The sequence below is a fragment of the Anolis sagrei genome, chromosome 2 (genome assembly GCF_037176765.1).
Source record: "Anolis sagrei isolate rAnoSag1 chromosome 2, rAnoSag1.mat, whole genome shotgun sequence".
Taxonomy (NCBI): Eukaryota; Metazoa; Chordata; class Lepidosauria; order Squamata; family Dactyloidae; genus Anolis; species Anolis sagrei.
The window spans coordinates 111,584,624-111,608,897 of NC_090022.1; the positions used below are offsets into that span (position 1 = coordinate 111,584,624).

Genomic DNA, 24,274 nt, shown 5'->3' on the forward strand with positions numbered 1-24,274 from the left:
TAGCCTTCTATAGGTTTTTAAATGGAAACTTCTGTACATATCAATATTTGCTATGGTGGCCCAAAGCATTTGGAGCAGTATACCAAAAATAATTAAATAAATCTGCAAACTTTTTTGTCCATAAGGAATAGTAATGTGGACTGAAATGGACTGATAGAATCAATGGATAGACCTTGGAATAATAATAATAATAATAATAATAATAATAATAACAATAATAATCTTTATTTATACCCCGCCAGCATCTCCCCAAAGGGGACTCGGGGCGACTAACACAAGGCCAAGCCCAAAGATACAATACAGCAAAATAAAATACAAAATGCAGACAACAAAAATTACATCAGAATAAAATACAAACAGTAGCAAAATAAATTAAATAAAGCAAATTGACATAATATTTAAAAACCTCATATAATAAAATACTCTAACCAGTTAAATGACATACATTATATTAATGGACAAATAACAAATCTTAAGCGAGAGATCCAAAATGTCTTATTAAAGAGTAATACTGCAACCCTGCTATCCGTGCCCTGCAATTGAAGGGAGATGTCAACAACATGGAATGTGTCCATAGGCGGGCGACTAAAATGATGGTTAGCATTTAATGGCCTGGCAGTTTCAAGGTCTGGCTTCTTACTATCTTGGGGAAATTCTTTATTGGGAGGTGATTAGCTGGCCCTGGTTGTTTCTGGTCAGGAATTCTCTTGTTTTTGAGAGTTCTTTCTCCACGTTTCCAACAGAGCTCACAACCTCCGAGGATGCCTGCCATAGATGTGGGTGAAACGCCAGGAGAGAATGCTTCTGGAACATGGCCCTACAGCCTGAAAAACTCCCAACAACCCAGTCACCTTTCTGACTCCGGAGCCCCTCTCGCCTGATCAGACTCCTGATCCCAAGATGTTCTGCCGGCGATTAGCCCCACGGACTTCGAAAAGGCCGATTAGGCAGATCAGGGCAGCGGGAAGGAAACACGCGTGACCGAGGGAGCGGGGAAGAAAGCGGAGCCTCCTTCCTCGGGGGCAGTGGACCAGGGGGGAGAGAGAGAGAGAGGGAGGGAGAGGGAGAGAGAGCGGCGTCATCTCTGGGTGAGCCTGTCTTCTCTCCTCCTTTGAAGCGCAAGCATCCCGCCGCAGCAAAGCCGAGCCCCGGGGTCCTTGGGCGCGGAGTGAGGAGGGAAGAAGGGCTGCCAGTGCCTGCCTTCCACTCAGCCCAGGCACACGGGCTCGGACCCTCTTCCCAAACTCGGAGCAGAGGCGTCAGTCAGCGCCGGAGCCGCCAAAGGAGCCTCAGGTAGGGCGCCCAGGTCTCCCCATTGGGGAGCAGGCCGGCAGGAAGGACATACATGGGGTGCGTGTGCGTGTTGGTTTTCCCAATGGGGGAGTCAGGAGAAAGGTTCTGCGCCTTGTGTGTTGGGAAGGGGTACCTTTGGGCTTTTCTCAAGCAAGGGATAATACAACCAGAGACGGTTTTGCCAGTTCTTTCCCCTGAAATTTAGCCTGGCAGTCTTACATCCAAGTTCTAGCCAGGACTGGCCCTGCTTAGCTTCCAAGGCCAGGCAAGACCTAGTGCCATGATTAGGGTAAGAATCTACAGATCGGCCAGTTTGATCGTCATGCTGTCAGCATCACTGTAAACGTTTCAGGTCCCCAGCAGGCGGGATCTGGTGCCTTTAAAGCAGGCCTGGGCAAACTTGGGCCCTCCCTCAGGTGTTTTGGACTTCAACTCCCACCATTCCTAACAGCCTCGGGACCTTTCTTTTTTTTCCCCCTCAGCCGCTTGGATCCAACTTAACATAATGTAACACAGTTTCACAGCTTAAAAAAAATCAAAACTATTATTTCTTCAATTTTTCAGTCGGTTGCTTGAGAGTTCCAGTTAACCGAGAGTCTACTGCATTAAGAGCTAGACCAGGCATGGGTAAACTTGGGCCCTCCCTCCAGGTGTTTTGGACTTCAACTCCCACCATTCCTCACAGCCTCAGGCCCCTTCCTTTTCCCCCTCAGCCGCTTAAGCTGAGAAAGTAAAGGGCCTGAGGCTGTTTGAAATTGTGGGAGCTGAAGTCCAAAACACATGGAGGGTTGAAGTTTGCCCATGCCTGCAATAGTAGGATTAATGTGTGAAGGCTGCAGCAAAGTGGCTCAGCCCAGTTTGTAGGTACCTGAAGGAGGGCTCGATCTATTATTGTTTCTCGGGCTTCAACTTTTCCCTTAATTGCTTGGGAACTTCTGATAAATTAAAAAAAATGTTCCAAAAATATAAATATAAATGAATCAAATGTTTATTTTAAAAATATGAATGGCAAGCAGCAGGGGGGAAGAGTCCATTCACTTTTTCTGAAATGATGCCTCATCCTTCCCAAACCAAAGGGAACCTTCTCTCTTGCTTCAAAATTACTATGCTGATATTTAGATGAGCCAAGATTCAATGTATTACAAAAGTAAAACTGTTGTAATTGATTTTTTTCATGACAGGAGCTACTTGAGAAATTACAAGTTGCTTCTGGTGTAAGAGAATTGGAATTGGCCGTCTGCAAGGACGTTGCCCAGATTTGCTAGTGGGGAACACACAGCATACAGTACTATTGTTATTTGCCAGAAAGTTGACTTTGACTTCCCTATGAATGAGAAACATGCTAACTCCCTATATACTGCCTTGCTCAGGTCTTGTGTTTTGAAGGTCTTTGGTGACTCCTCTGACATCTCCTCACAACCTTCACAGGGGCCCCGACCCCCAGGTTGAGAAACGTTCCCTTAGATGGACCTGACTAAAGCACCCGTCATGCTTAGCTATTGTCCATGCAGGCTAGGATTAATGGGAAGCACAGCCAAGCCAATCTGGAAGGGTCCATGTTCGTCAGCTATAAAGACTGAGTGCCTGGCTGATGAGTCCCTTATAGGAGAGAAGGATGTGGTTTTGAAAGTGATAAACAATAAATACAAGGATGAGGCAACAAGGTTTCAAGAAAGCAGCAACCTTTGAGACAATAACAAGGAAAGGGTCTGTCGAGCAGAACCAGGCCTGTAGCGAGGGGGTGGTTTTAGGGGTTCAAACCCTCCCCGAAATGTTTCAGATTTTTTAAAAACCCCTGGTTTACTCATGAATTTTAACTGATTAACCAAAACCCCATGCTAAGTCTATGAGATGCAAAAATCCCTCCAGAACTGCAAGCCCTATCTCAAGCAAATATTGACAATTTATTCACACTGTCATTACTTGTAGCAATAGCCGATGTAGTGAAGCAACCAAGTTGTGTGTGTGTGTGTTGAATGCTCTCATTAAGGAGGCCAGACTTGGTGGAGGTGGTTGACAGGGGCGGAGCTGCAGGCTATTGAAGGTTGCTCTACTCCCTGCTGTGCTCTTTGCTTCAGCGTGAGCTAGGAGGAAGGTTTCAACACCCCCCCCCCCTGCCGAAATTTTCAACCCTCCCCAAAATTTTCAACCCCCCCCCCCCCGAAATTGTCAACCCTCCCCGAAATTTTTTTCTGGCTACGGCCCTGAGCAGAACAACAGATTTTAAGTGACAGGTGGAATATCATTCTGCAGGTCTATTTGTATTTGAGAGGAATTCATATCTTCCATTTTATGTTTGGTCAAGGGTGCTAGTGTGCACTTCAGTTGCAGTGACGATGACGATTGGAAGACTAATTGTGACAGGGAGGAAGGAGGGATGACAGGAAACTGGCTTCTTTGAGGCTTGTCCCTAATCTTTTCTGGGATTGAGGCCACAAATATTTTCCATGCTCCTTGCCAAAGATAAGAGGGATGAATCAGAGTGAGGCCATCAGAGAGAGAGAGAGAGGGAGGCAGTTCAATGTTAGACAAGAAAGAGAGGGTTAATCCTCTAGCTACAATGTTATGCTCCAAAGATGGAAGAGTGCAAAACAATTATGCACCATATTGTGCAATGTGTGTTTGTGTTGGAATAGAAATCAGGGATTTGAAACTCTGGGTCAAAGTGGAGAACATGTGGGCTTCCATGTGCCACTAACATCAACCCTAGTCATTATGGCCAACATTTGGAGATTATGGGTGTGGTAATCTGGTAGCATCTTGTTATCTTGTCGGTAAACATACAGAGCATTATAGATGCCTCTGGAAAGAGAGGTGGCTCATGAAGCCATTTGCCAGGCCTCTCCTGGCTGTAAGCCACCCACGTGTAGAATATATATATTTTTTAAAAACTCAAAATTCAATACTTAAACTTACCTACTTGAGAAAAGAAGCAGGAAACTAAATTGACTCTCCCCCAACCCTCTCTTTTCCCTCCAAACTTTTGATCAGCAGAGATTTTCTTTCCACTGGGATTTTGCTTTTCATTGCCTTTTTGCATTTCCATTTACATACCTTCTTACAACACATCTCCGCCCACAATATTTGCTTCTTTCCTTCACTCAAAGCACAAATACACAAATAAAACATAAAATAAAACAATGAGATTTTAAAAAAAGTTTTAGGGGTTTAAAAAAAATATTTTATTAATTATTTGTCACAAACAAGCTAATATACAACCAGAAAAAATACATTCAAAATAATGAAACATGTCTAGGTCTGTATTCAAATGGCAACTTGTGCAAAATAAGTATAACATACTTTACCATTCACTCAAATTGAAGACATTTTAAAAGCAAAATCTGTGCAAACTATTCTTATTGGTTACTACGTTTTAGGAAAAACCGTTTCCATCTGATTAATAGCAATAGTGCCACCAGCTACTCCCCCCCCCCCCCCCCCCAAATCATATGTAAAAGTCCTAATGTACATTTTAAAAAGAAACTCCTTGCAGGGCAGGGAATATATTTTCACCATCAAGAGAAATGGGTTGGACTGGATGGCCCATGAGGTCTCTTCCAACTCTATGATTCTGTGTCTACACACATCTTGATTTCACATTAATAAAAAAAAAATAACCCCACAAGAATGGTAATAGGCAGTAAAGCATTTTCTTGTGATTTGAGCTTTTTGACTGTTTTACGTACACAAGTATGGATACCTTAAAAAAAACAAACCCCAATTTGCATAAATTGAAAGATGTTTAAAATCATAAGTGTTTCATTAACATTACTCCATCATATTTAACCTTTTCTGGAATCACATATTTCTAATTTTGTAACATTCCAACTTGTCCAAATAGGATTACGTATTTCTTTTTCTTTAAATATTTTCCATTTTTCTTTTCTTTTCTTTTTTTTTCCCTGACAACCATATGTAATACCTTTTCCAAACATAAACTTAATGTTCACATCTCAAGAGTTCTGCCATAATACTGATACTATGGAAAAGAAAGTCATATCAAATAGCTCCAAAGGATTCTTCATCATGTCTTTCTTCAGATGTTCAACACAACACCTCAGCCCATAATATTTGCCTTTTTTCTTCACTTAAATTGTGTTTTTAATGCTAAAGCACAAACGCACACTTAAAACACAAAATAAACAAGACGTGGCTTTTTGAACAAGCGTTTGCAAATGCAAAGTAACTGACATAGGAAAATGGAATGACTAGACAATAAGTTTGGACGTTTTTAATAAGGAGACACTATGAATTTATATTTTATTGATTTGTTTAGTTTTTATTATATGTTATGTTTTTAATTCTATTTATGACATTGTAAGCATTGAATTTTGCCCTGTTAACCACCTTGAATTGCCTACGGGCTGAGAAAGGCGGCATACAAAGACAGTAAATAAATAAATAAATAAATAAATAAATAAAACAATTAGATTTTTTTTACTCTTTGACTTTTGCCTGAGATTACTGTTGCTGGCACATAAACCACCTGCTTTTGCCTTTATTATGAATATGGGCATTGTGGAATGAGAAGTTGTTGCTGTTATATGCCTTCTGTCTCACGGAAAGCCTCTCCATGGAGCTGAGAGCATGTGGCTTGCCCAAGGTCACCTAGTGGAGTTCTGTGGCTTCCCAGGGTCAAGTGTTGGGTTCAACACTGAAACCATCATCTCATGCTAGTGTTTTAAGTTGAGTGTCGTCTGGGACTCGAGAGCTGAACACTGCTAATTGCAGATGCTTCCCCAAAAAAGTGACAACCAATAGTATTAAAGTGATATTAGAATCTGTTTCGGTAGAGAAGATTTCCTTTCAGGAGCTCAGAACAGCTTGAGAGCGCACCAACACTGTCTGATGTTATTATTGTTGTTGTTGTTGTTGTTGTTGTTATAGCAGCAACAAGAATAAGAACTTTATATTGCATGTATTCCCCTGGAATTCAAGGCAGCTTACAAATCACAACAGATACACTACATTTAAAATATATCAAAGGTACATGTAATCCCTTTCCACATCAGGGAAGGAGAATGCAATGACCCTCCAGATAATGTTGGTCCATAACTCCCATCACCCTTTGCCACAAGCTATGGAAGCTAAGGCGGAAAGTCCAGACACACTGAGAGCGTTACACATTCTCTACCAATATCCTACATGCACCAAAATAGTGACTGTGAAGTGAGAAGATGGGCAAGTATTGACTGAAACAGCCAATCACTGCTCAGGGGTGGTTTTCTTCAGGGGACAGACGGTAGGTGCATCACTGTAGAGCTAATGTTTGACACCACTTTAATTGCCATGATCTAAAGCTACAGAATCCCGGAATCATATAATTATAGAGTTAGAAGAGACCTCATGGGCCATCCAGTCCAACCCTCTGCCAAGAAGCAGGAAAAATTGCATTCAAAGCACCCAGTTGTAGTTTTATAAGATGTATAGCCTTCTTTGCCAAAGAAGGCTGGTGCCCCATGAAATTACAACTCCCAGGACTCTATAGCTTTCAGCCACGGCAGGTAAATTGGTATCAAAATTCTACAGTGTAGATATCCCTGGGATCTCGCCTAGGGGCTCCCTAATTAAGCTTTTAGGGCCCATCAGAATGAGTACAAAAATTGTTATGTAGCCACGGATTTGTAAGATCTAAATAGGGGGTTTGGGAACTGAGAAGGTGAAGGAATTCAGGGAGAAATGTTTTGTCAGAAGCAGTTATTGTGTACTGGCTATGGAAACAGTCTATGTGTTTATTTTATATGTTATATCATAAATATTTACTTGTTTTCTTTTATTTTCTGCAACTGGCCACATTTTTTCACACTGATAAACACACTCTCTTGTCTGGTTTAGCAGTCACCTGGAGTCCTTAGTACCAGATCCAGGGAGAGATAGTCAGAGTAAGGTGAGTGACAGGAGCATTAGCTGGAACTGTCAGACAGTGGCATTAAAGCAGCTAGCTGTGTTGACTGGTCTTGAATTGCCTTTGAGAGGAGCAAATGAGGAGTCAAGGAAACTCCATCTCAAGCTGCTCTTATTGCAAGATACAGTAATTTGTATGTTGAACCTTTTCACCAACCCAGGGACAGAAAAAGAAAGTATTGCAGGGAGAGGGGAGGAGGTTGCCTTGCCCTGAAAATCCTTGTGGTGGTGAGGCTTTGCCCTCTGGCACACTTTGCTCAAAGACACAGCAGTGAAAGTCTGAAAGCTGCACTGGGTCTGGTTCAAATATATTTCTCACTCTTGCTTGAAAGGAAAACCACTATCGTTTTTTGCGCTGCTGGAGGGAAGGGAGGGTGGGGAAACAGCAGGGAATGTTTGCACCCACAGTGAGGATGAAGAATTAAAGTCTTCCCTTCTCTAGAGGGAACTCAATCCTCTTTCAAGGCAACATTTAGGAGATCTGAAGAGAGGATGGGATTGTTACCTCCGACTGTTCCAATTTGGCAGGGACAGATTCATCCTGTTGACTCCCACTTTTTCAGCTGCTTTTAAAATGCCACTGTTTCTCCTCCTCCTTTCTCCTCTCTCCTAAGTGTAAAATGCAAAAGTCCTTTGTACTCCATAGCAGTTGGGAAGGAGGAAGCAGAATCTTGCAATTTCCAGTAGGCTCGGGCAACATCCAAATGCTGTACTCGCCTATCTAATGTGTTCATTAATAACATTTGCCACATCTTGTGTTGCTGTACCACATGTGTTCCAGTTTTCATATGTGGAAGGTATGGGGCTGTTCCAGAAGCCGTATCTGAAAGGGGCCGTGGTAGCCTGTAGTAGGGAGCTGTAAAACAATGCCAATGGTCTCTAGGTGCAGCCATTCAGGCCACTTCTTCTCTATGCTTCTGTCAGACTACAAAACAGAGCAGATTCAGTGTGTCATAGCAAACCTACAAACTGTGGTGGTAAACAGAGATATACGGTAATTGGTTCAGAGACTTGTCAACAGTCAGAAACATAGTGAGCCACAGGAGGCAGGCTGTCTGTATGAGCAATGCTGCTATAAGCTATCTGTTGCAATCCAGAGCAGGGAACGAGGCCCTAAGATAACTATCCACCACACTTGACTGTGAAAAACAATCCTTTTTTATTGAAGAAAAATGGTTACAAAATAAAGGAAAAATGCAAGTCAAAAGCCACAGCAAAATCAGCAAACATGAATTTAAATGGACAAAGCAAAACCAAAAGCGTCACTGTGAAATACTGGAACCTGTTAGCAATCCACTAACCGTACTTGATATCCTAGAAATCTTCCCAAACTATGGCCAGGGAACCGGGAGAACTGCCAAGGTCTTCATCAATTCTGAAACGATACCTGAACTGAGACAGTCAGCCCGGCGTAAGGCAATTAAAGCTCAAGAATTGGTTCCGTGAACCGCCCTTCTTCTTTGAAGCCAATGTTTTTAATTCTTGAATTCGGGAGGATCGACGCAAACTGAGTGATTTACTTCTGTCTTCCCAAATTTGGCCCCTTCTGTTGTCATTACAGTTAACAGGTGCAGAAGGGAGGGAAAGGTCAAGGCTTCCCTCTGAAACATTCTCATGAACACTGGTACTTTCATTTTCCAAATCTACAGAAGTTCCTTCCTCACTAATTTCAGGAACATTGGCATTTTCCAAACCTACAGCAGTTTCTTCCTCACTAATTTCAGGAGCATTGGCATCAAAAGGTACATTTCCATTAGCATCAGTAAATATATTTTCATTAGCATCAGGAGGAACAAACAGAGAATCAGGTTCAAGTTCAAACTCAGGCTGAACCCCAACAGTATCCCAGTGGTTTTCATCTCCTTCCACCTCTCTATTGAGCTGCTGACATTCTTGCTGTTGGAGCTTACAAGTTGTTGAGCTACACAAAGTCATCCTGCAGAATGGAAAAGGCTATGGTAATACATTTGGTGGGGAGGGGGCAGGAAGAACAGAAGCACAAGAGATGTCATGTGCTTGGAGCTGCCAGTGTTTAAGTGATCTCCTGTAGCTTTATCTTAGAGCCAGCCTGATGTAGATTCTGCTATTAATATGTACTGGAATGCCATGTCTGTTTCCTGCCTTAAAAGTCTCCCTCTCAAGGCATAAGTTCTTACTGAGTATCTCTTTTCTCATTCAAATTGTTCATAAGTGGAAGTTTCTCTTCTCTATAGAAACCTGACATTCAGAAAGGAGTAAATGTAGAGATGAAATAATCTACACATACACCTTGGATGACATTCTGTAAGTCAGGAGCCCCAGGTGGCACAATGGGTTAAACCCTTGCACTGGCAGGGCTGAAGAGCAACAGGTTGGAGGTTTGAATCTGGGGACAGCATGGATGAGCTCCCTCTGTCAGCTCCAGCTCCCTATACGGGGACAAGAGAGAATCCTCCCACAAGGATGGTAAAACATCAAAAACATCCAGGTGTCCCCTGGGCAATGTTCTTGCAGATGGCCAATTCTCTCACACCAGAAGCAACTTGTAGTTTCTCAAGTTGCTCCTGACATGAAAAAAATCCTGTAAGTTACATATGCAAGTGTTGTTCAGTGCGCTATTGTGTATGATTAATTGTTATTGTTGTGTGGGAGGGGGATGTTATTGTGGAGGTTCCTCCCTCTGCAATGACCAAATTCCTACCCTCATGGGAGGGGAACTGCTACAGTTCCCCTCTCATGGCTATTAAAGTGGCTGGCAAAGAGCAAGGAGGATGAGAGAAGCATTTGGCTATGTCTCTTTTGCAAGGTGTAGAGCAGGGGTCCACAAACTTTTTAAACAGAGGGCCAGGTCACAGTTCCTCAAACTGTTGGAGGGCCGGATTATAATTTGAAAAAAACATGAATGAATTCCTATGCATATCACATATCTTATTTGTAGTGCAAAAATCACTTAAAACAATACAATAATTAAAATGAAGAACAATTTAACAAATATAAACTTATTAGTATCTCAATGGGAAGTGTGGGCCTGCTTTTGGCTCATGAGATAGGATTGTTGTCGTTGTTGTTGTGTGCTTTCAAGTCGTTTCAGATTTAGGTTGACCCTGAGCGAGGGCTGGGTAAATTATCTAGGAGGGCCGCATCCGGCCCCCGGGCCTTAGTTTGAGGACCCCTGGTGTAGAATGATAATGTTATCGGCTAAGAACTCCAGAGAGCCTCAGGAGGATCTCAGGGAATTATGTCCTCTAGCTATGTATGGCTTTGGGGACATAGCTAGACATTTCTCTAATCCCTTCTAGTCTTTATCAACCACTGAATGGCCATAAGAGCAACTGCAAGGTGTGAGTTGGCATGAGCAGAACAGAAGTAACAGAGTTCTAGCTATGGAAGTTCTGCATTACACTCTGCCATCAGGCCCCGATACCTTTAAGGTTGCTTAAAATCTGAATCTGTGTTCTCTGTTCATGAATTGCATTATATGTGTCCATTTGGAGAGCATGCCATAGTGGCTTGAGTGTTGGTCTGTGATCTAGAGTCCAGGATTCAAATCCTGTTTGGCCATGAAAACCAACTGAATGACCTCAGGCAAGTCAAACCCTTTCAGTCTCAGAGGAAACCAATGAACAAATTTTGCCAAGAAAACAAAATAATAGAATCGCCTTAGGGTTGCCATCAGCCAGAAAAGATTTGAAGGAGCACCACCATATGTCCATTTGTCTCCACCAAGTGTCCTAAACTGAGATTGGGTTTCATATGAATCCACAGTTCTTAATTTAACATCATCTTGCCCTTTCTGCCTGCTGCTTGTCCCCAGAGGTAGTTTATAGTAAGTAACATCATTTTGAGCACTCAGGAGGGAGTGATTTTCAACAGAAAACCTCTGCAATAAATAATAAAAATCACCTAAGGGTTTTGTCCCTTAACCCAGGGATGCGAATCATGCAATCCTTGTGATATTGTTTGGACTGCAGTTTCCACCAATCTGACCCAGCATAATTCATAATGTGGAATAGTGATGTCTACAGTGTAATAACATTTGTAAGGCTGCATGATTCCCACCACTCTTTAAACAGAGGCTTGTTATACAGCAGTGGTTCCCAACCTTTTTTTTACTAGGGGCCACTGGACCAGCGACCACTTTGACAACATTAGTTCCAAAAGGGTTACAAATCGGTTTTGGTCAACTTTAGATTCGGTTTGGTTATTTGGGGTGCTGAGTCAGAAAATTGCATTGGATAGACCACATCAGCTCTAGTTTCTGATACAGAACATATGTCTTGCTTCCAGGAGCCGCGTGGAATAGCTCTGGTGGGTAGTCACCTCTTCCCTCTCGACATCCCCATTGCCTTGGCACTATAAGAGGGTTTCGTGAGACTAGTAGCTCTCATTGCAACTGTGATGTCTCGGCCTTGTATTATTTCCCTGGAGTTAGACTGTTCCATTCTACTAGAGTTTTAGAGTAGGAGTTTAGGATCCCCCTAGAGGCCGAGCTCAGTTGGTTCAGCCCATTCTGGCTCAGAGCTTGGCAGAAAGACTTTTTATTCCATTCTTCGTTAGTCTTAGCTTGTTGACAGTTGCCAGATAGTATCTGGTCTGGCCTAGCAATTTGAACAGGCCGTCCTAATCACGTATTTGCCATAGAATAATATGTATTTGCCTTATAGAAAGTTTATAGTTATACATTCCCCTATAGTTAATAGTTGTATTTGCCATGTTTCATAGATAATACATGTAATAAAGAATAGTTATATTTGCTTTATAGATTATAGATCAGAATATACTTGTCATAGTTTATAGAATACCTCATAGAAATAGTAGGTTTTTTTACCTCATAATCAATCTACACCTTTGTACATTGTTGTAATTTACCTTGATTATTTAGTAAACAATTGTTGAACTTAATCTTGGTTATAGAGTTTTATTTTGGGGAAATTATAGTAATTAGGGCATACCGATGGTCACTGGGAAAATAGCCAGACACATTTAGGTTTCTCTTTAGATTTTCCTGGTGTGTCATCATAGCAACGGTATTTTAGTTCTTGGGGACCACTGGTGGCTCATAGGCCACAGGTTGGGAACCACAGATATACAGCCATTTATGTATCCATCCATTGGTCACAACATAGAGATTATTACCAGTTGAATCCTTTACTGTACAATTGCTTCATTGTACAATTACTTTACCTTGTTCACAGACCTCTATGAGGGATTGCAATGACATTACCTTCCACTTGCACCTCTCTTGTATCTTCCCACCTCCTTCTTCCATTTTTGTTCTTATTAGAGAAATGAAAAGCCATCAAGAAGGGAAAGATGGTTTGTTTATTTTGTATGTGTTGAACATGGATTGGTTGGATCATGGATTTTATTGACAAAACATCTTTCACTTTGACTGGGGAATGTAGTGGAACTCTTGATGTGAGTCCAACCAACCGGCCCATATCAGGGTGTTGAGAAGAGCTGCCCTCTGCAATGAGTATGCCTTGAGTTACCTGGGGGAAGAAACATCAGCTTCAGCAAGCTTTTCAGCCAGAAGTCAAGCAGTGCATGATGGGAAGAACTATAGGAAGGACTCTAGAGTGGATTATGCAAATATGGAAGGAAGATGAGGAAGTTGAAAAAATGTAACAGAGATTAAAGCATTTTGTATCTTGGTGGAGGTTAGGGCAAGAGGAAAATACATCTTGTGTCATTATCAAGTTGGCATGCTTGAAGAGGGAGCTATTCTATCCAAAACTGATTTAATGATCCCTCTCTCTCATTCTCAGGTAGCCATGAGTGGTAGCATTTGGACCATGGGCATGGCATGGGCGCTGTTGCTGCTGGGGGCCACTGCTGGGGGCCTGGAGGATCGCTGCTTGCCTGGAGGGAAGCACAAGCTCAGTCCAAGCCCAGAAGAACAGCTGGGCGTCTGTCAGATCTATGCGGAGAGTGAGTATTGTGGGGGGTTCTGGTGGCAGTGCGTGGCAGAGTAAGGGGGCAGGTGGGTATGAAACTCTCAGAGCTGAAAGGCTTGAGGGAAACTGAGCACTGAATGCCACACTTTTCTATGACCCCCACAGACGTGTTGTCATAAAGAAGAGGTGGTAAAACAAATGCACCTATTCTGGATGAAATGTAAATAAAACCTCCTCACACACGTGCCAAAGCACTTTCTTCTACTCCACTGTTTAGCCATTCCCAACCATGATTCCCAAATGTTTGAGTATACTTCCCATCACTCACAACTGCCATAAGATTGTCATATCAGGATGGTGTCAGGTCATGAGGTTTCAGAGTCAAAACCTTGCACCTAGGGATGATCTCTTGCTAAATTTTCAGTAGCAGGAACCTTCCTGTGACCTACATCAAGGCCTCCTGTGACATAGATGATGTTATGAGGGGCAGATCTTGGTGATAGCATTAAGTATTGCATGTTAAGCATCAACCACAGTTACACAAATGTGCTAGTTAAATATTTTAAATATCAGCCAAATATATTTATGTATGCATACATTCTTTACTTGTGGTTCTATTCCATGAATACTGGCTTGACCCCTCACAACCCCTTTTACCAGGCAGTAGCTACTGCAATTGATGGGGCCCGTTTCTGTCACCGATTAAGTAGCTACCTGCTTTATTTTTCTATCCCGCCTCCATCTCCCCAAAGAGACTTGGGGGGGCTTACATGGGGCCAAGCCCAGGCAACATACAATTAAAAGCAGAGCAATAACAAATTACAATTTAAATAGAATAAAACAGCATAACAGTAATAGACAACCATCAAGCAACAAAAGACTAATTTTGAGGTGGGGGGGGAGGCCAATATACGAGCTGATTAAAGGATAATTGGTTCGATAAGGTGGAAGAAAACGTATAATAGCATAGGAAATATCATGAAAACAGATAAATTCAACAGGATCAGACTCAATTCAACAGGATCAGAATCAATACATACTTGTGACTGTTACGTATTCACAATCCCCACATAGGGGCAATGTAAGGACTGTGAATACGTAACTGTCACAAGTATGTAACTCCAGGTTGCACAGTCATAACTGCCATATAGGATTGCAGCCCCCAAATCCAGCAAATGATGAAAACATAGATACACACACCTTCCAAGGCATTGCTCTCACTCAGAGATTCTTTTTCCTTACTCTGAGACCTGGCAACCCAAGCCATGACCAACAGATGGGTGATGGGAAGTGCAATCCAACAACACCAGCGTCCTGAAGTCAGGAAAGCCTACTGATTAGATGTATTCCTTTTTCACATGCACGATTATGGCTACACGGGAAAGCCCACTTCCTTAGAACACTTGGAGGAAACTACACAGGTTAAAACTGTGCAAATGATGGGAACAAGGGATGTTTAAACAGCAGAACTTTCTTTCTTGCTGACAATGCAGATCTCCAAGACAGTGTGCCAGCAGAACATTACACCCTCCCAGTGTCAAAGAGGATCTCAACCCCTGTGTCTGACTTCTGTTAAGGAACAGGGTCAGCAAAATAGCTGACAAACGTATGATACAGAGTGGGAAAATGAGGCCAAACTGGGACCTCCTGTATTGCAGAGTGCTATAAAGGAGTTCACTAGCTAGCTTGCATTTCCAAGCCTTCATATTAAGACCTAACAGTTACACATAGAGCTATTGTGTCCGTGAAATAAAAGGATGAGAAATACATTCAAAAATGGATCTGCTGACAGAAGGATTCTTTCCACAGATGCATGTTGCTCACCAGACATAATCCAGGACCTTTCCAAAGCCAATGACATCTACTGGAACCGCTGTGGACACCTCAGCAACAGGTCAGATGCAGTAAAAGACAACCATGCCTGTAATAGCCATATAGATCTGTTTTCCTATAGGACTGTGAAATTGAGTATGGCTAGCCAGTTTTGCTTTTGAACTCCTCCATCACCAGTCTTGAAGATGGCCAAACAAGAGGAAGCTAGCCTGGCCTGTGGCATTTTGTTGCCTGAGGTGGAGCAGACAATGATGTTCTCTAGCTACCAAACTCTAAATCAGGGGTCCTCAAACTAAGGCCCAGCCTTCCAAGGTAATTTACCCGGCCCTCACTCAGGGTCAACCTAAATCTGAAATGACCTGAAAGCACACAACAACAACAATCCTATCTCATCAGCCATAATCCGGCCTTCCAACAGGTTGAGGGACTGTGATCCAGCCCTCTGTTTAAAAAGTTTGAGGACCCCTGCTCTAAATGAATAGTACCCAAGGCCAACCAAATTATTTGGGCACTTGAGCAGAAAACAAGTTCCTCTCTTCAACTCTGTCAGGGAAAATATGGCAATAAGAAATTATATTTGCAATTGTTTACAGCCATTACATGATACCCAAAATATGTTGCCTTGAGCACCTGTGGCACAGCAGGTTAAACCGCTGAGCTTTTGAACTTGCTGACCGAAAGGTTGGCAGTTCGTATTCAGGGAGCGGGGTGAGCTCCTGCTATTAGGCCCAACTTCTTCCAACCTAGCAGTTAGAAAACATGCAAATGTGAGTAGATCAATAGGTACCACCTCTGCAGGAAGGTAATGACACTCCATGCTGTCATGCTGGCCACATGACCTTGGAGGTGTCGACAGGCAATGCTGGCTCTTCAGCTTAGAAATAGAGATGAGCACCACCCCAAAGAGTCGGACATGATGAGACTTAATGTCAGAGGAAACCTTTACCTTTACCCACCTACATCACTTTGCCTAATCATAAAGCTGGTCCCAGATAAACAGTTCTGCTTCTTACTGATTTTTTTTCTCTTTGTTCAATCTTTAAAAAAAAAAGTACTGTTAGGATTTCTGTACTGTAGACATGGCTCTCGTCTTTTTAAAAAATAAAACCTTCTGCCCTCCTAGTGTCAATATTGCCCAAATCCTATTGGTAACTTGTGCTCACATTGCACAAAGAGGTACCTTATTTAAACACCAGCCATACAATTATTAATCAGACTGTTGAGTTGCACTCTTTGCTACTTACTGGCTGCAGGGCATTATCCAGCTGCAGCTGATTATATACCTGAAAAAATAGAAGCAGACATTGTCCTTGTCCAGAATGTATGTGCGAAGGCTGTTCTTTCTTTGCTCGCTGTACAATGGCAGAGCATCAGCACCCACATTCATAGCCACAGCTAACCAATAGCTGAGGAGTTGAGCTTTGCCTGGGCATTATTTAGCTACTGTTAGAAACTGGTAATAAAGGAGCCTATTTTGTTCCTGGAGCCATCAAAGTCAGGGCACGGGCAGTTTTACACTGTGCCACCAACCCTATAGGCCATTTACTCCCACTGCTGCTACTCTTTCCTTCCCCTCAGCAGATGTGAGAAGTATCTGGAGCAAGTGGAATGTTTCTACCGCTGTTCGCCCATTGCTGCTCAGTGGCCTCACCCTCAAAGACCCACGGCATTGCTGGCAGTGCCCCTCTGCCAGAGTTTCTGTGATAGATGGTGAGTAAAGCCTCTTTGTGTGGAAAAAGGGCAATGGGTAGAAGAAATATGGAAAGCTACCATCTCCTAGAGGCAGCAGAACTGAGGACTGTCAGTTGCATTCTATTTATGTAAGTTCAGGTGAAGAAAGATATAAGGACTCATTCAACTAGGTGTGTGTTTTTGCATCTTCTTCCATGGGAAGTAAGTTATACTGAAAAAAGTGGGACTCACTTCTGGATAATCATGCATTGGATTGTGTTACAGAACAAATGCAGTTTTTAAAATCTAAAAAGAGTGAAAGGCATACAAAAGTGCCCCTTACATGCCTGCTCCTTAAAAAGGCTCATTATAAATTCAGAAGAACCAATGTCATCTTCCATATCACTTCAATGCTTTAGCTAGAGCAGTGGTTCCCAACCTTTTTTTTATTACCAGGGACCACTTTGACTACTTTGACTAATTTGGTACATTTAGTACCAAAAGGGTTACGAATCAGTTTTTGGTCAACTTTAGATTTGGTCTGATTATTTGGGGTGCAGATTCAGAAAATTGCATTGGATAGACCACATCAGCTGTAGTTTCTGATACAGAACATATGTCATCCAGTAGTCACCATCTGCTCACCCACATAAAATCATATTTAATCATCTAGAGCTAATGTGGTATTAATCTTTAGTGGGTAGTCAGCCTCTCCCCTCCTGACATCTCTGTTGCCTCATCACTATAAGAGGGTTTTGTGAGACCAGTCGCTCTCATTGCCGTGTGCTTTTGAGGCAACAATATAGTAACGATGAGGCCGCAGACCATATTTTCGTTCTTGTGGACCACTGGTGGTCCATGGACCACAGGTTGGGAACAACGGTGTAGTAATTGTGAGGCTGCGGACCATATTTTCATTATTGTGGACCACTGGTGCTCCACAGACCACAGTTTGGGAACTACTGAGCTAGAGAAACAATCTTCACCATTGTATTATCTTTATGAACATTCTGGAACACATACATAAACCGTATGTGGAGAAGTCTATTGTAGAGTTCAGAAGCTGGCCTTGCCTATAAGATTTCTGAAAAATATTATTATCTCTCAAAACCAACCCCTCCACCTGTCTGCTAGAATAAGCAAAATGCTGCTTCTGGTAAAAGCAAAAGAGATCATCATATCAGCAACTAGTGTAAGAAAATATAAACGGCAGGGGTAAAGAAGTGATATCATATAGTGTATAGAGAGCTGAGACCCTCTCATTGACTGCAAAGGTTTTTTTGATGAGGGAGGAGGTGCAACTCTTCACATAAGCCTTATTTAGGTGTTCTGAAAGTGAAATGAATTAAATAAATATGAGTAAGGTAACCCTGCATTATCTCAAAGAATTCCCATTGCCCATGAGAGAGCACAGGATAGCATGTTTCCCACGTACTCATAGAGCAAGGATGGGTTGCAGTTGTGGATATTTTAAAAAAGTATTACTGCCCCCAAATATACCCAAATGCCTTCTAGAAACATTTTTGTCACATTAGGCACACGTGGAGATGTTGCTCCCTGTACCCCCAGAACAGTAGTGTCAAACTTGCGGGCTCGCCAGGTGTTTTGGACTTTGTCTCCCAGAACTCCTGGCTAGGGCCTCTGGAAGTTGGAGGCCCAAACATCCAGAGGGTTACAAGTTTGACACTTCCACCCTATATGATGTTTAGAGGGTTTGGTGATTTTAAAAAATATGTGAAGGAAATGCAATAGGGATATTACTTTCCAGTATTTACAGTTGCTCACACCCAATATACAGGGTCATTTCTGATGTGGAGAGCTTTCTGTGTCAATTGAGGCTATCTCTCTGGTTTTCAAGACAAAGTTCAAAGCATTCCAAATTGTATTGAGAGCCTTTGTGGATATGTCAAGAAGTTCAGCCTTCATATGAACAGAGTAAAAGAATTTGAGACAAAGGTGTTGAATTGTATATGTTCCTCCTCCACACATCTCTATTTTTCTCACTTTCAGAATGCCCGAAAAGGGCTTACCAATACAACTCACTGTGTGGCCTTGGGCCAGATGCTGCTGCCCAGCCTGACCTACTTGAGACAGTTGTAGGAGGCAACCAACTTAAGTTCTCTGGAGGAAAGACAGGATATAAATGTGATAATACAATGATAATTCGGGTGTCTACATTATTGCCCCTTCTTATCATTTCCTCAGGTATGATGCTTGCAAAGATGACCTTACCTGTGCTCGGAACTGGCTTACAGATTGGCACTGGGGTCCTGATGGAAATAACTGCAGTCAAGACTGTATCTCCTATGGCCAGGTGAGGGTAGGATCAAGGGAAGCTGATGGTTCATAGTGTTTCAAGCTCTTGTTCACAAGGAATGGTGGTAGAGGTTGGATTCCTACAGGATTATGCCCATCATTATAACTTTTGTTTTTATTGCCACTTGTGTTATGCATCATAGTTTCTCTTCAGTTTGCCCAACAGGCTATCCCATCTCTTCAGTTGATATGGCAGACAATTGGCATTAAGTTTTGAAGAACATGCAGTATGTACCTTCAGGTCACTTGTTGAATTACTGCAGCCAAATGGAGCTGCAGTGGCGCAATGATATGAAGGTCAGGGGTTCAAATCCCCGAGACTGGGTGAGCTCCCATCTGTCAGCCCCAGCTTCCCATGCAGAGACATGAGAGAAGCCTCCCACAGGACTGGTAACACATTCATGTTTTCCCCTGGCAACGTCTCTGTAGACGGCTGATTCTCTCACACCAGAAAGCTTGCAGTATATTCTCAATTTGCTTCTGATGAAAGAATTATTATTATTATTATTATTATTATTATTATTATTATTATTATTATTTCACAGGGTTTTCTTCTGTGGTGGTTTTGTCAATTCCCTCCTTTGAAATCTAACCCACAGTAGATGGTATTCGTTGGCATTCCCACATCCAAGTACTAACCAGGGTCGACCCTGCTTAGTTTCCAAGATTAAACAGGTTCAGTGCTTTTAGGATATTTAGGCGCAGGGTAGAATATACCATACATGTATGGATTGAACTTTATCCTGTTAGCATAATTTTAGAAATTTGAAGTTTCCAAACATTTAATGACATTGAATGGTCTTGTAAATCTGAGGATCAGAGGGAAACAGTGAGGGTTTGAAGGCAGAACACAGTGTTCTCAGCGTTTTCGCTCTGATCAGCAGAACTACACTTCAAAGGTCTAAAGTTATGCTGACAGAATAAAGATCAAACCATACATAATGTCTAAAATTTACTGAAAAAATAACCACATGCAAATACTTCCTCTCTTGTGTTGTTTATATGAAAACATTTGTTCTGTAGCTTTTCTTAAATGGTTCTCTCTGAACGAATCGCATTGATGCCAGATTAGGGTTTATGCTATCATGCTCAATCCCTGTAATTGTTCAGAATATTATTTGCAGACACTGTTGTTTAAAATGCAGTGAATTGATTTATAGAAAGGAGGTGAGGAATCTCTGGCCATCAGAGATGATATCTGAATGGTCCATATGTGGTCCTCAAGAGAATGATGAAAGAAGCCTATGTGGGGAAGGACAGATATATATAAGTGGAAGAAGAGGCCACCATAATGTAAAGTTGTCGATCACATAAAAATCCTCTCTCAAAAAGGTTCTTTGACAAGAATTCCCATCAATTCCAGTCACTGACTGTGTATCTTGGACTTAGGAGAATCAGTTCTTCAGTATCCGAAGGCCACAAGTTTCCCATCTGATTGGTATAAATGAGTACTGGTACGTCACTTTTTAGCCCACACACAAAAGATGAGGCTGACGAGACTATCTCCTACAACCGCCACTTTGCTGCCCCAGTGCTCAGCTTGGTGCTATGTATAGCCATGACGTGAGTCGCCCACGCTCTGGATGAGGAACCTGCTGTGACTTCTGTTTAAATGTTACAGGTGACATCACCCTTGAGTACTGTCTGTTGGCAGCCTTGCTGAGTTAAGAGTCTTAGGCTGTGATTCTCTCCTGATCTCTTGTCTTACAAACAGAAATAACCAGTTGCGTGCTTTGTCCCCAGGGTTAGGAGAGATGGCAGTCTCCCATATTATGTAATTTGACATGGCACGCCTCGGCCTCTTCCATTAGAGGACAGGCAAATTCTCCCTGAATGCTGTTGGCTTGGCGCTGAGTCAGTCTGCTTGCCCCTTGGGCAGCTCATTTGGTTAACGTCCAGAAAAACAACAATGCAAATATGCAGACAGCAACAGTTGGGCTGAGAGCTTGTGAAAAGAAAAAAATGACAGCATACACAGTTGTCATTGTCAAACAGGCCTGAGACTATGTGCAAGTCTCAGGCCTGTTTGTACATCAAGGTAAATGTTTCCCATGACATTAAATCTAGTCATGTACAACTCTGGAGGATGGTGTACATCTCCATTTCTAAGTCGAAGAGCCAGCATTGTCAGTAGACGCCTCCAAGGTCATGTGACCAGCATGACTGCATGGAGTGCCGTTACCTTCCTGCCAAAATTGTACCTATTGATCTACTCACTCTTCCATGTTTTTGAACTGCTAGGTTGGCAGAAGCTGGGCTTAACAACAGGAGCTCACCTCGCTCCCTGAATTCGAACTGCCAACTCTTCAGTCAGCAAGTTCAGCAGCTCAGCGGTTTAACCCACTGCACCATTGTACATTACTTGACTTTTTTTTTACTGTGAATGACAGCAAGGTTTACTGGAAGTATGTTATGACTAATAGTGTTTTCAGTTGGTAGTGCTATCAATTTTCATCCCTTCCCTTCTTTTTGACACCACAATTTATAAAACGGGGAAGACCATTAATCTTGAGTAAAGTACCACAGCATTCTTACAGAAACATATAAAAGATTTCCTTCCTGTACATCAATTGGTGGGGGTATGGTAAGAGGGTACAGGCTGAAAATCTCCTATCTGAAATGCTTGGGACCAGAACATGCTTTGGATTGAGTTGCTGTAAGTCTTACGGGTTGTATGGCCATGTTCCAGAAGCATTCTCTCCTGAAGTTTCATCTGGATCTATGGCAGGCATCCTCAGAGGCTGTGAGGTCAACCTTTGAGGATGCCTGCCATAGATGCAGGCAAAATGTCAGGAGTGAATGCTTCTGGAATGTAGCTCTACAGCCGGGAAGACTTACAGCAACCCAGTGAAAACCTTCGACAATATAGTGGTTTGGGTTTTTTCAAAATGTTGGAATACCTGCATACATAATGACAAAATATCTTTATTGATTGGGTGGAAGAGGGCATTCCAGAAGGTGTTGCTCCTCACACAACCAGCTAACTAACAACACCTGCTGAAATTTCCTCTTCCACACAACCAGTAAAGATATAGGAGCCCTCTCCAGTTTTCACTCTTGACAACCCTACAGTCCACTTATGACACAGCTCTCTTCTCCCAACACATTGCCTGCAAATGCCTACAGCAGGACCAGCCCACGGAAGGCTTTAACTGGAGGTAGGAAATAACCATTCTGTGGACTCAGCTCTTTAAGCCATCAGAACCTACACTGTCATGCAAAGTTTGACACGTCCGTTCTCATTCTGTCCCAGGGAAGACGGACTTACTACAGTAACACGCACTCTCTCACTTTTTACAGATGTACCAGAATGGGAAGGAGTTGTGTGAGACCATCTGGGATGATACTTTCACTGTCAGCACAGATCCCTGTGAGTGCTTGACGCTGACTGCCTCTGATACAGTCTTCTCAGCTTCTTATCCGCACCTCAAGGACAACACAGAGGAGTCTGAGATCGCCAAGGCAAAAGGGAGCCAAAAGGAAGGCCGCCTTGGCCCCGGCAGGCTCTGCACAGGCAACCGGCTGCTCCAGCGCCTGCGGAGGAACATGCAGAAGCGCTCCGTCTTCATGGAGGATGTGGAGGGGAGCGGGAGTGGGTTCTGACCAAAGATAGCCATCCTTCCAGGGAAAAAATGACCCCCTTCCCTGTCATCACCCGGGGCCTGTGGGGGGATCGCTTGTGATCTATGCAAATCCACCATGTCTCATGTTACCAGCTTTTCATTGTATAGCTCTGTGCAACTTGGTGTGGCCATGTCCTAGGAAGCTGACCAGGCACCTTAGCAGGGCTCTTGAGTCTGATGCCTTTAGCAATAGAGTTTCCCTCCACCAGGACACCCCCTTTTCCTTTGGAAACCAGCTCAGGGTCACTGCTTTCCTAAAGCTTTGTAGAAGTGAAACAATACATGGTTAGAGATCAGTTAGTGGTGACAACTCCACCCCTTGCTCCTTTCCAGCTGCTCCTCTCCCTACAAACCTGCTGCCATGCCTCTGAGAGGTCACCTAACGGGAGCATCTACTAGTTCCCCTCTAACAAAGAAACAGCCATGGAGATGGTTATGCTCCAAAGGAACTTTCAAGAGTGGAAACCTGGGTTGAAATGAAATGATGAATTCAGACAATAGCTATGGCTACAGACATGATTGCTAGCATGACTGAACTAAAATGGTTGGGCTGCCACTGGTAAACGGGGGCAGGAGGCACCAGAAAAAAACCACTAGTCACTAGGTTGGGTTAGACTGGCGCAGTTATGGGTGGCACCCAACAATGCTGTGGTTACTTGGCAAAGAATAGCTGCTATACTATTGAATTTCATTTTTATGCAATCTAGTAGGGGCCAGGGACAGTGGAAAACCGATGGAGTGATAGTATGAAGAGAGACTGCACGTAATTTTAATAATGCAGTATATATATTTCTTATTCAGCTAAGCATCTAATTTTGGTGAGAGGGAGTGAGAGAATTCGAGTCCTCATGTCTGTGCTGTCTATCCCAGGAATGGGCAAACTTTGGCCCTCCAGATGTTTTGGACTTCCAACTCCCACAGTTCCTAATAGCAGGTAAGCTGGCTGGGATTTCTGGGAGTTGAAATCCAAAGTACCTGGAGAGTCAAAGTTTGCCCATGTCTGGTCTATATCTTTATGTAGCACAGTGGTTCTCAACCTGTGGGTCCCCAGATGTTTTGGCCTTCAACTCCCAGAAATCCTAACAGCTGATAAACTGGCTGGGATTTCTGAGAGTTGTAGGCCAAAACACCTGGGGACCCACAGGTTGAGAACCACTGGGCTAGCACTTCTTGACAAAAGAAATCTTCCCCAGGTATTCCAGTGTAGTCACTGATCATTCTCTCCAAAACAAACACACATTCCCTGCTTTCTCAGATGCCTTTTTATGCCCTTGCTTTTTCACCATGTTCACATGAAATAGCACATTACGCTCTGTTTCAAACCTACCTGTACTTGTGAGAAAAATAAAAAATGTGTGCGTGTTAAAAGAATTTGTAAGTAAATCAGTAGACTGGTGTGATCCCCTTTCGTCAGTTTGCAGAAACAGCAGCTGTTCATCCAAAGGCTCCTTTTCCCACCTTTATACATTCTGGACAGAATGGCAAAACAGATTTATTACTGATGGTTTTTCTATTCATAGTGCAAAAGATTGGTTCTTAAATATTAATGTGATATTCCAAATGATATAAAAGTATTTGGGATCAATTAGGACCTCACTACCTCTGAGGATGCTTGCCATAGATGCAGGCGAAACATCAGGAGAGAATGCCTCTAGAACATGGCCTTATAGCCCGAAAAAACCTACAACAAAATCTCAAAATCGTCTCCTTAGCCACTGTTTCATTTCATTCCTCTTTTCCCAACCCAGCCTGCTCTTG

The 24,274-nt window shown here is 42.7% G+C and overlaps 1 protein-coding gene across 1 annotated transcript; it reads left to right on the forward strand.

The window, feature by feature from the left end:
* Nucleotides 1-892: 892 nt before the first annotated feature.
* Nucleotides 893-23,887, forward strand: RTBDN (retbindin). The gene is made up of 6 exons (XM_060764943.2): nucleotides 893-1,293; nucleotides 12,945-13,107; nucleotides 14,883-14,967; nucleotides 16,488-16,616; nucleotides 18,783-18,891; nucleotides 22,194-23,887. Exons 2-6 carry the CDS (start codon nucleotides 12,951-12,953, stop codon nucleotides 22,494-22,496), a joined length of 783 nt encoding a protein of 260 aa, XP_060620926.2. The 5' UTR covers nucleotides 893-1,293; nucleotides 12,945-12,950; the 3' UTR covers nucleotides 22,497-23,887.
* Nucleotides 23,888-24,274: the final 387 nt, after the last annotated feature.